The following is a 12092-nucleotide window of genomic DNA, read 5'->3' as shown; positions in this document are numbered from 1 at the left end:
AAGCTTTATTAAACTTCAAACTATCTTCTTGAGAAGCCTGGAATGGTATCAAAATGAATTAACACACAATCAACTACGAAAGGCTCGACTGTGTACACGGCGTCTTTTTATGTGCACAGTACGTTACATCTCCAGAGTTGTTCAAACAAATACAACTGAGAAACAGCAACAGCTTTGTGGATTGAGTCACACTTAACTGTGCCTAGTTCATCCGATTTGAACCTCACAGAGCCTGTGAAGTAACAGTCGAGTGACTCTGTTGTGTCACTCAGAGTAAACGCCACCTTCTGGAGTGGGGGGAAAAAAAGCCTTTGTTGTGTCACATGACACTGAAATGTTCTAAAATGACCAAGAGGCTTTTGAAACAGTTGGCAGAGAAGTGGTTGCTTTCACCATCTCTCGGCAGAGAAGAAGTGTCGCACACCAAAACAATAATGGCAAGTCCAATGTGTGTGACAAGTCCTTGCAGTCCAACTCTACAAACATATGTACACTTTTGCTACGTTCTGACAGGCCCTTGTTCAAATAGCTCGTTATTAAAGAAAGGCACATTAAGAAGCTGTTAGTTGTGTGGATTTGCTTTGACTATCGCAAAGTCATGACTACATGAACACCATACTACTACTACAAGCTCATATCTACACACAGCTTGTTAAATAGTGACTATCAAATCATCCACGAATAACGTACAACTACAAGAAAAGTCACATATATTTACATACCACAGTCCTGTAATAAACCCTGCAGAGTTAACAGTGGCCTGAGTGAACCTGGGTAAATAAAGGTTATTGGAAGTCGGGCATTTCTGTCTGCTGAGGTTGAAGAGATGAGAGGAATACAGGGGTTTTAAGGCACAGAGGGGAAAAAAAGATGGAGGTGGGAAGAGATCCTACTGGTTTGAATAACCCAATTTCCCAGCCCCAGTGCCTATTCTCAGTTGACTGGCTAGCCTATATTTAGCCTGTAAACATCCACATGATCTTGACATACAGTCAACATAGACTCAAGGATACTCTCTTCTGTAAGAGAGCATTCATATAAGAGGAGCTAAAATAAAATTTGGTTTTCAGTTCAGCTGGTGTGCGCTTTCTATTTTTGGATTTACATTTCCGCTCCAGGCAGCTTTTGACTCTTGGCTTGAAATCCACCACATACCTGCATTGTTTGAAAAATATAGAATGCACGGTTTGTTGTAAATGGACTAAAACGTAAGGAAGAGTTGGGAAAAACATATTCACATTATTGCCAAGAGTGAGATGAGAAGATCAATACCACTCATGTCTGTAAAGTAAATATGAACTACAGCTAAACTAAGATAATCCTCGACAACACAGTGAATAACTGCAGATTTTTTTTGTCGAGGAAAATCTATGTTGATTGTTAAGTTCACACAGAGATTGTATACTGTATGTGTGTGAGTGAGGGCACAGGGGCTGCATGATGGATGCATTCCCGAAACATTCACTGGCCATTCCCTCTCGACACCAGACTCTGATTCCACCAATCAGGATTCACTACGAGGTTCCAGCCAACCTTTTTTTTTTTTTTTTTAAGGCTGCGATCTCATGTAACACAACATTGCTTTCACCTCTCGGGTTTGCTCTCTCGGGGCTAACGTTTCCCACAGTCGAGGGGTCAGTGTCAAGGCTGTGTGAAAAAGAATTGACACTACTGCGACAGTATGTGGGTTAAAATGTATAATGGTGACCAAATGGCCATGAGGAGGAACACAATTTGACAGATTGTCAGGTCAACATCAGAAATCACACTGATCCTGCTGTTTTGGTCTTATCAGAATGTTCTGGAAGGTAGAGGGGGCTACTTTGCTTGTACAAATAATAAAAAAAAGAGAAAATAGTGGAACATCAGGCCTGGAGAGCTGGTTTTAGCATCATAGTGGAAAGGATATTTTTGAACATGATCTATTTCCTGGCTCCCTGGATGGATGATGGACTACGGTTGAGATTTGATCTGAAGGCTGTACAGTCTTTTGGGGCTGGGTGCAGAAGAGGTAGAGGTCGAGGGTCCAGCTTAGATGACCTCCCTGCTGTTGCGAATGGCACAGCAGAGCACCATACTGAAGATCATCCCAATGATCTGTTGGGACGAAAACAGATTTTGAACAAAATCGTTCTCGCTCGCAATGCGTGCGTATTTGCGTGTGTTTTCAAGTCTTCTCAGATGCTGACTCACCATGACTCCAGCGATGCCAATGCCCACGTATCCAATGATGAAGAGCTTACTGTTGAAGAACTCCTTGATGCCTGTCTCACAGTCCTGCAGACCAAAGATAAGAGGAATCAAGCAGTGTGAAGTTGTCGTGAACCAGGATGATTTGTGTGACGCCATGACTCAGAGGGCCGGAATTTTATTTCCTCCCCGAGTCTGGAGCTGGTATCAGATCTTACCTTTGTGTCTGCTGCGGGTTCAGTACACGGGCTTTCTATGGTCCCACAACAGTTCAGCTGAAAGTGGAAAGATAAACATAATATGATGTATGAGCAGACATAATGCATTTTCTATGCATTAAGAAAAAAGTGTTGCTCTAAATATTTTCTTTTAATACTTACTACTTTCTGGTATGAGATGATCAATGTGCTGTTATTGTTTTCATTGTAGGTCGTTGTGTAGAAGGTCTGAACGTCTTTGATAATCTGTGTGATAGTGGACAGTGCATGATGTGGTGCCATTAGCATTCATTTAACTAAATGTACTACTTAAGCTATCAAATATTGGATGTACCTTGTCCTTGTTTAAGAATCCAAACACCCCTGCTGCCAACTCCGCACCAAAGATGATCAACAGACAGGCAAAGAACTGAAGGAATCCACAGAAACAATAAAGAGGGACAACAAATAGGAAGGTGAAATATATGTCAACTTAAAGATAATTAAAAGGTATCGAACTAAGACAGAAGCATTTCGGTTCAGATTTTGCTCTTGTGGTACGTATGCATTTGTATACTCACTGAACCCAGCAGGCATTGAGATTCCCGAACAGCTCCACAACAGCCAAAGAAACCAACCAACATCACCAGACTGCCAGCACCTATCAGGATATAGACACCTGGAGGAACACGGAAAAAGACACTGATGCAATTATAAACAAAAATGCAGGAAATAAAGATACACTCTATTCAGCAACGTAGAGAAAACATGCTCAGATTTCCCCATCTAATTCATCTGGCAATTAAGATCTATAGAAGCACCAGCAGAGGGAAGCACAGAGCTAGAAATGTAAGTCATGATATTCTAGGTTGCCGAGCAGACTGGTGACGATGGTATTCACATTTAAGAATGTGCTCTTTCTGTGGTTAGTGCTTAGATCCTTATTTTTTAGGAGTGGATCCACTTATTGTGCCTTTTAATTGGGTCCTCATTTGAGATGCCTTGTAAATAGCCTTGTTGCCAACAGCCTTATTCAAGAGAAGCTCTAAGTGGGACCTCCTTAGGTGCACTGATCTCCCATCAACCCACTCATTGGGAAAACAGGACTCATACAGGTGGGGTCTGTCGCCAGGCGACAACTCTGCAGAGGATGGGGTGAGTGAGGACGCGGCCAGCCCCCTGGGTGATACGTGCTTAGATGGAAACAGGAGAGGAAGACCGTTTACAGGATCCTGATGTGTCAACAAAAAGACTTGATGTGACACAATAATTGCGTTGGGTGCGTCATTTGTTTTGTTAGGAAGGAGAGTTTAGCTGCCGCCTTAAACTTGCTCTCCCTGCGGTCCGCGAGCTGTCTGTTCTGGAAAAACAAAATCCGGTGTTCATACACAGCCAATCGTTTATAGTCGTGCACATGACAGGGTAGTGGTCCATGGATGGGTAAAGAGAAAGGCAGTGGGAGACAAGTAATGCAGCTGCATTCACAAACTGAAAGAGACGCTGTTTCTCCACTTGGGTTTCCCTTCAGCGCTTAGTCTGAAGTTGTTTGTCGTGTTCTTATAGTAACTGTTGAGCGCTCTCAGCTGTGTCTGTGGGGACAGCGCACTCAATGTCAAAGCCATGTGCAGCACTATACTCTGAGAGGACCTCACTTCAAGAAGCCCCCCCCCCCCATCCTCAGTCAAACCGCATAGACACCAGAGTCTTAGTTCCCATACAAACGCACAGAAACAGGAAAGACCTTGAAGGTATTACAGGCTTTTGCAAGAAAAAAAACTCCTCCTACTGACCAACATTACACAACCTTCAGAGAAGAGAATACAGTAAACATCAGGAGGAGGATGGTTTAGTCTGGAGATTGTATAACTGACATTATAAGTATCACACTGATTGCTGTGACCAGAGAGAGGACGTGGAAGAATAGTCCGACACAAGACAGCTCAGCACCTCTTTCTTTTCCCTTTTTGTCATTTCAATTGACGTCCCGTGTTGTTTTTCCTTCAAATCTTTGCCATGGATCCGCATCTGTTTCTATGAGTGACCTCTTCCAAATGCTCTTTTAACCGTCCCAACACTCAGTGTCTCCTCCTCCTCCGTCTCAAAAACAAAACAATATATAATCACGAGCAACAACAATACGTACAGCATGTTCTTACACACTTACACTGTGTGCACATTGACTGTAGAGAGGACCTGAGGTGCGTTGTGGTACTCACCAATGAAGAACGTGTCTGGAGCCTTGTCAACATTGAGAAGAGACACAGTTTCTGGATCGAAGCGCAGCCACAGTCCCACTGCCAGAACAAACGATCCCATCAACTGCAGAGAGAGGAGGACTTGTAATAAGCTAGACAATGACCACTTATTTCAGACGCATTGAACAACAAATGCAGGACCTCTGTAGACAAGTAGTCCACAGTCATGCGCTGTCGAGACTCATGCAGGCTTCAATTGTAACTGAACCCTAATAAATAGCAACTATAGATGTAATAAACGTTGAAATGTCACATGGTTGCAGACGGTCCTCAATTCAGTCAGTAAAGTAGAAAATCAATGTTCTTGGTTTCAGCATTCATCACAGGAGTGTAAGTGCATGGGTTTTCCAAATGGGGTTTTCCACATAAAGCAAATGGTGCTGTGGAGTTTCCACTCCGACCCTCCACCCTTTGCACGTCGGCAACAGGAGCGTAATCTCTGTAAGAGTTGGCAAAAATGGAATGTTTTTTTGTCAAACCAATGGTATGAATACTTGTCAGTATCATGGGTGAATCATATTTGTGTTCTAGATCCCAGCGAAATGTAACTTTTCTAACTTTGAAAAAAAATAAATAAAACGTAGCGATTTTTGGCGTCCCAGTAGGGAGAAAATGACCCGCTTGGCTGCGGGCAGCAGTGTGGCACCTTGAGCTTCAACAGGCTCTCCTGTTTGTTTGGAAATGTGGCTACATGTTGCTCATAGTTTCCTTCATCTAAACCACCATCAGCATGCATTGAACAAAACCCTACTCCCTGCAATGGTCTGGCAAACTCACTGCAACAAAAAACTTTTATTCTCTTAAGTGGTCAAAAGTTGAAGACCTTGAAGTAAACGCTTCGTTTTCAAGAGATCTGAGATGCTCTCAAGGACAGAGACTGTGGTGGGCACACCACTGATGGATCAATACTGAGAGGTTCTAATGATCACTGAGCCTATGCCCCCTGAGGATTATGGAGTCTAAAAACCTTCCGAGCTGAGCTTCAAAACAACACAGTGTGTGTGTGTGTGTGTCTGTGTGCAGATAAATAAAATGATGTGTCGAAATGGAGAGTATTAAGGAGTGCATGTCACATGGTCTCTCTGTGTGCTAGATATCAGAATTGATGTCGTGTGACTATTTGTTTCTGTGTCCTCTGGCTCGGTTATGTGAATTTATTTAGAGAAACAAACCCCATTCCAAAGTTCAGACAAAAACAAACTGCTCCACGTTCGTCCACTCAAATCCACTTAAAAAGTCTGCACAACTTTCTACACTCCTCTCCTCCTCCACTCCAGGTCCTCAAGTTATATTGTACAGTGTTGGTCTGAAGTAAAGCCAGTAGCTTATAGCTGTAACGCATCGGAATAAGACAGGTGTTGGGAAGCAGGCTTCCTCCAAAACTAAAGATTTAGCGTCATGCGTGGTGATGTGTGGGACAGCTGAGCTCTTGGGGTTTCAGGATTAGCAGGTCCAAAGTGATAAAGCACATTAAAGTGAAGACTGCAGATATGTAGACTTACTGAGCCAGGCTGGATTAGTGCGTATGAGGGGCTCTGGATCTATTTAACCCTGGTATTTGTCGGAGCACCCGATGGTGCGATGGCGTTGTTGGGGGTGTGAGGAGAGGACTGCTGCCCACTGAATCGTGTGGATGTGCACACAGCGCTAAGTGTTGCTGTTGTCCCCAAGCTAGGTCGTGTTAGTGGTGTAGGAGGAGCAGATGGTTGTTTCACAATTGCAAAGAGCTCAGCCGAACCTCATTACTATGACGGCTCCATTTAAAAGCCTTTTCAACACCAGATGCAGTGAATGGCTACCACACTGAAAGTTCTCATTTTAGAAAAAGGCATCCAACACTGCAGGCAATAGCTGACATATTAAGCACGCTCTCAACTCTGGCACTCACTCAGTCATCCCAAAGGTCCCATTAACCCCCTCACTGCTTACATACCCCCTGCTTTACCCCCCACCGCTTCATCCGCCATCATCACCCCGTCTGACACCAGACACACCCCTCCCCTCCCTTCTCTCGGCCCCTCTGCCTCTCAAATCTACCAGCCCGCCCCCTGATTTATCTCCATGTATACCCCTCCTCTACCCCACCTAATCTCACCCCCCCCCCCCCCCTCCCTCCAAACCTCACCCAAAGGACAAAGACCCACTGTCTCCCTGTGACTATACGTTTTGGCGCACAATAGGAGGGAAACAGACGGACACAATGAAAGAGAGAATGAAAGAGGGGAAGAGAGAAAGGAAAAGAGAGTGTAAGTCGTTAGACGACCCATCATCTTTTTTTCTTTGCCTGCGGACATGGAAGACAGAAGCATCTTATTCAGAGACAAAGTTGAAACTCCAACCTGTGGCCTGTACAGGCCCTGCATAGCGTATGTGTCTCTAAAACGCAGATGGAAGTTAGAGTCGCAGAGTTACCTTACTCTCTATGCCACATGTGTCAAACTCAAGGCCCGCGGGCCGAATCCGGCCCGCCACGTCATTTTACGTGGAAAAGCGGTTTTCCAACGATTCAAAAAGATCGACAAATCATCCCAAAATGTCCACGAAGAGAACAATTGATGCAGAGGGAAGAAAATGTAATGAAAGATGGGAAAGCGAATACATGTTTGTGCTTCAAGGAGAAAAACGTGTCTGTCTTCTGTGTTATGAGGCGTGTCGGTGATGAAGGATACAATTCACGTCGGCATTTTGACACCAAACACGGAGCTAAATTTAGCCTCCAAGAAAAACATCAAATTGTCCAAGAATTAAAAGGCAGAGTGCAATCACAGCAGAATATATTCACACAGCTTACAGCCCAGTGCATGCTGAAGGTATGTGAGCAGAGCTCCGACCACATACAGACTTTTACAAACGTCAGTTTGTGAAGAAACACCATCGCAGACCGAGTTCATGAACTAGCAGCAATCTAACAACACAGCTAGCTAAGAGACGAGCAGGTACTCGTCTTCTTCATTAACTGTTGATGAAAGCACAGACAACACGGATACAGAGCATCTATCCATGTTCATCAGACCTGACTCTCAGTGAGCAGCTCTTGGATGTAGCTGCCATGCACAGGACGACGACAGGGAGGAACATTAGTGATGCAGAGAGGTGACACAAACAGCTTTGAACAAAGTTAATGCAATAACTTGTGTTTGATATTTGTCTTTGTTATTTTCTTTAATAGTTTGATCTTTGATAGAGTAATGTGGGTTTCTTAACCCTCAATTAAAATGATTTATGTTATAATAACAGAAATGTGCTTAAATATCATTTTACATTGATATAACTGCATGTACAATAGTTTTACACTTGAATAAACAACAATCAAATGCAGAGACAGTTATTTAACAATATGTTAGGGAGAAGTTAGTGACACAGTCTTACAGTTACAACCGGCCCTTTGAGGGCGACCGTGATGCTGATGTGGCCCAGAGTGGAAATGAGTTTGACACCCCTGCTCTATGCCATAACACCTTGGAAGATAGTTTATGTGACTGGATATTTCTCGACAGGGACACAATTCTCACTGTTGCAGCTTTATTGAGGTTATTTTACAGGAACAAGGCCTACTTTTTTAACAGGGCAGTTCAATTGTGTTTTTGTGAGGGGGATTTCCATGAAACAGGGGCTGAGCTGACACAGGACTGTGGTCTTGGTCAGAGACAGTCTGAGCCATTATCCACTTTCTAGGTTAGACCTTATTTTCAGGAAAAAACAAAAAAGCAGTTTACAAAAGCAAAACATCTGTGGACTACTTTAAACCGAGCAGTAATTATTGAGTGATTTAAGCTTGTCAAATATATTTCAGTCTGGCATATGTTTAGGAAAACATATGCAAGCGCACATTAAAAAAGATAGGCAGAGGGAAAGTGTAAACAGGAGGGGGATCATTATGGGTGGAGTAAATCCTATTGTACTCTGCCACAGGGCGAGGGTGTGGGGGGGGGGGGGGGGGGGGGGAGTGTGGTGGCACACATCAACCTCCGCAACACAGACTCGTGTGTTTGTGTCGTGGTGCTCGGTTTTTGTTTGGGTTTGTTTCCTGTATTAGTCCGCCCCGCCCTCATGACTTTCACCTGTTCCTCGTCAGTCATGCTGTGACCCGTCCCTTGTTATCGGCCTCCTTTCCTGCCTGACGTTTGTACTCTTAGTCTGGAAGCTATTTTTGTTGCGTTCAAATATCATCGCTGAATCTGCAAGTCTCTGCATTTGGGTTCCTTCCCGCCTGTTCTGCTCCAGCAGCCGTGACAGTTTGTAGGGCTGAATATTGGGATAATATATACTGCCAATGCTGATTTTTACCAGAAATCTTCAAAATGTTGGACGCCTCTTCACAATAAGCATCCTCACTGTGTGTCAATTGTGATAGTGAAATTCTTTGTTACAATCGATAAATCCATCTTTTAATCCTGTCTTACCTTATTGTCTATAAACAAGTGAGATGTAGGTGTCGTGTAAAAGTGCCTTCTATCCACCCGACACTTTTACACGACACCTACATCTCACTTGTTTATAGTCCTGTCATCTGTTCGTTGTTTATAGTCCTGTTATCTGTTTGTATGTGCACTTTATTTTATATTTCATCTTTATTTTATATTTCAAATATCTTAATTTTCTCAAAAATAAACATCTCAGCTGTTTGATTTGGGAAAGTCCAAGACATGAACTTGCCTCAAAGCTGTTTGAAACTGCGACCGTATTACGGGAGAAAATGTTTTCTTCGAAAGATCATTAAAAATGCTGTTCAGTTGGGAGTGTCATTTTGGAGACCAGGTTGCTCATTTCAGCCCTCAGAACTCTCACCAGAGAGGGAAGATGTTGGCTCTACAATTGCTGTATGAGAAAAAACAATGACCTTTTTACAAAATAATTGAATGGAATACAGACAATATAGGGGTCAGTCCCAAAGTGTGTCATATCGGTTGTTGTTGATTAGTAGAGAGAACACTGGGATATTTCACACACATCACGAGTAAGCAACGCTTGCCCCTCACTGTTAACCGCCCAGGCTTTTTGACTAAATAGGGCAGTCAGTGAACTACAGCACACAAACACAGGCCAGACAAGCCAGCAAGGTATTGATGTTCCGTCGTAAGCTGTTGTATTTGGAGCTATCAGCGTAATATATACAATCGTGTGGCCTGCATTACATTGACGCTTTGGCGTTGGAGCCCTGCAGGAATCTCACTCCATCATGCTGAGACAGGGAGTCATCGAGATGCATGAACACATAGCCACTTTGTACGTGTTGAGTGATGAGCATGTTTTGTTTGTGCTAAATGAGGATGGTTGGATGACGCTCTTAATTATTTTGGTAAAACACAACTTCATTTTGTGTTTTAAGTGTGTGAGTGTCAGCATGTCCCAGGGGGGGATTTGAAGGGAAACATATCTGCCCCTCCTCCACACACACTCTTCTCTCATCATCTCGCACTCTACCATCAACAGAGGGGGGGGGGGGGGGGATTGGGATGCAGTGATTATGAGAGTGATCACTGTTCATTAGCAGCTGAAAAAGTGCAGGGAATGTGCAGAACTTGCATGCAGTCAGCACCAAAAAGTGGAGCACCCATATTGGTGTTTCTGTGCAACATGGAACACACACGCACATCCACAGAATATCCCGCTATCCTCATACCGATCTGACTTTCTATCTTTATCTGGGTCAGCTGTCCCTCTTTTGCCATGTGAGCGCACACACACGCACATTAATATCCCTCTCAATCTCCCAATGACCCTTTTCCCTCCTCTCACATTTGCTGTCTTCCTTTCTGTTTTTCATGAACAGGTCTCTCAGGCAGTCACGCATCCTCTTTTTTCCACCTGTCTGTCACCTCTCATAATTCACCTCTCTGTCTCTGCAAGTGCCCACATTCAGTCAGATGTACTGAAAAAAATGAAGAAGCAGATTTCAGCAACAGCCACACCCATCCTGGATGTGGGGATAGCCGGTAAGAGGCGATAGAATAACTTGATGATTGGACCGGTGGGGTCGCTGCATTAAGGGCTCCGGCAGGCCTGATGCTTAGCCAGGCAGGAGCAGCACCCTGAAGTTATGCTGCTATTGTCCCGCTGTCACAATGGATCCATTCACGCTGCACTCAGCGCCTGATCCACTCCACAGATGCTTGTTGGAAAATCTTTCTCTCGCTCACACTCACACACAAAGGAGCGTCCCCTCAGTGGAGTGAGAACAGTGGAACAAAACATATCCCAAAGTGCACTTTTACACATACACACAAGGTTATCCAGTAACTACTTGCAGATCTGAAATTAGAACGTTCATTTACAGTATGCGGTGAATGGACTTAACAAGGATGGCAGGGTTTAAGGAGGGCAAAGCATGTCTGCAGGACACACAAACACACGCACACCTTTCACATCCACCAGACAGTTTGGGTAAAGTGACTCTCTTGTGCCTCCATCTGAGTGCCCGAGTGCTGCTTTGTAAAACAAAAGATCAGCAGTTGAGCTGATCTTGTGCTCCTGGTTGTAACTTCCCGTTTATCAATCAGCTCTGCAGCTCTGTTTGTGAATGTGGCGCGCGGAGCAAACTGCTGAGTGTGTTTTCCATTGCTTTCGCTCAATCTCTCCCCCTTCTCTTTGTCTTTTCATTCAGTCTTCCTTTTGAAAAAAAACACGCTTCCCCGGGAAAATGAGGGCGGGTTTTTTTCCCCTCTGTGGAAAATCTGATTTGAACCCGGTGAGACAAAACGAGGAACCTCTAGCCGTCACCGTTTTCCGCACCACGCTGGGTAAACCCACGCCGGATGGTCGGCAACTAAATAAAGCACACAAGAAGATGACAGCAAGAACGGGAAACAATCGAAGCGTCGTCACTGAAAGAACACGTGGGGGTGTGAACGTCAGCTGTACAGTACTGTGAGTATAGTCTGCACTGCTGCACTTGCTCCGTGTTCGTTTACGCACGCCTCGCATAACATCACCACACACGCACTCACACGCACTTACCCAGAAGATAAAGTTGAACACGAACAAAAGGTATTTGACACATTTCATTCCTCCTTCCACCTTCGACATCTTGGCTGGATGTTGTTTGCCTTTATTCCCGCAAAATGCTCTGACGGTTGTGTTGGCTCCGCGCAGTGTGACAATAACGGTCTCAACACTTGTGTGCGTGTGTGTGTGTGTGTGCGTGTATCTCTCTCTCTCTCTCTCTCTCTCCCACACCCACACCCACGCACACACACACACACACCGCAGGATCTCAGACTCTTTCCAGACCGCCCCTTTCAACAAAGCAGAGGGGGGCTGAAGGGGGTACCGAGACTACAAGGACCGGTGGGGTCGCTGCATTCAGGGCTCCGGCAGGCCTTAATGGCATCAACAATTTGTATTTCAATTGTATTTAAGTGGTAAAATCTTACCGAAAAAAAAGAGATGAACAACACAAGAAGAAAACAACAGATCACCATACTTGTGTTGCTGTCAGGGCTGATTGTTG

At 44.4% G+C, this 12092-nt stretch overlaps 1 protein-coding gene across 1 annotated transcript; it reads right to left on the bottom strand.

Moving 5' to 3' along the window:
* On the bottom strand, nucleotides 1-11802 carry LOC306780783 (CD9 antigen-like). The gene is made up of 8 exons (XM_079273268.1): nucleotides 11600-11802; nucleotides 4604-4706; nucleotides 2969-3066; nucleotides 2743-2817; nucleotides 2571-2654; nucleotides 2409-2465; nucleotides 2194-2277; nucleotides 1-2097 (listed from the first exon to the last, which is right to left on the bottom strand). Exons 1-8 carry the CDS (start codon nucleotides 11666-11668, stop codon nucleotides 2032-2034), a joined length of 636 nt encoding a protein of 211 aa, XP_079129394.1. The 5' UTR covers nucleotides 11669-11802; the 3' UTR covers nucleotides 1-2031.
* Nucleotides 11803-12092: the final 290 nt, after the last annotated feature.

This window comes from Melanostigma gelatinosum, assembly GCF_949748355.1.
Source record: "Melanostigma gelatinosum genome assembly, chromosome: 8".
NCBI lineage: Eukaryota > Metazoa > Chordata > Actinopteri > Perciformes > Zoarcidae > Melanostigma > Melanostigma gelatinosum.
Note: the sequence above shows the minus strand (reverse complement) of the source record. Positions and strands in the feature narration are given on the sequence as shown.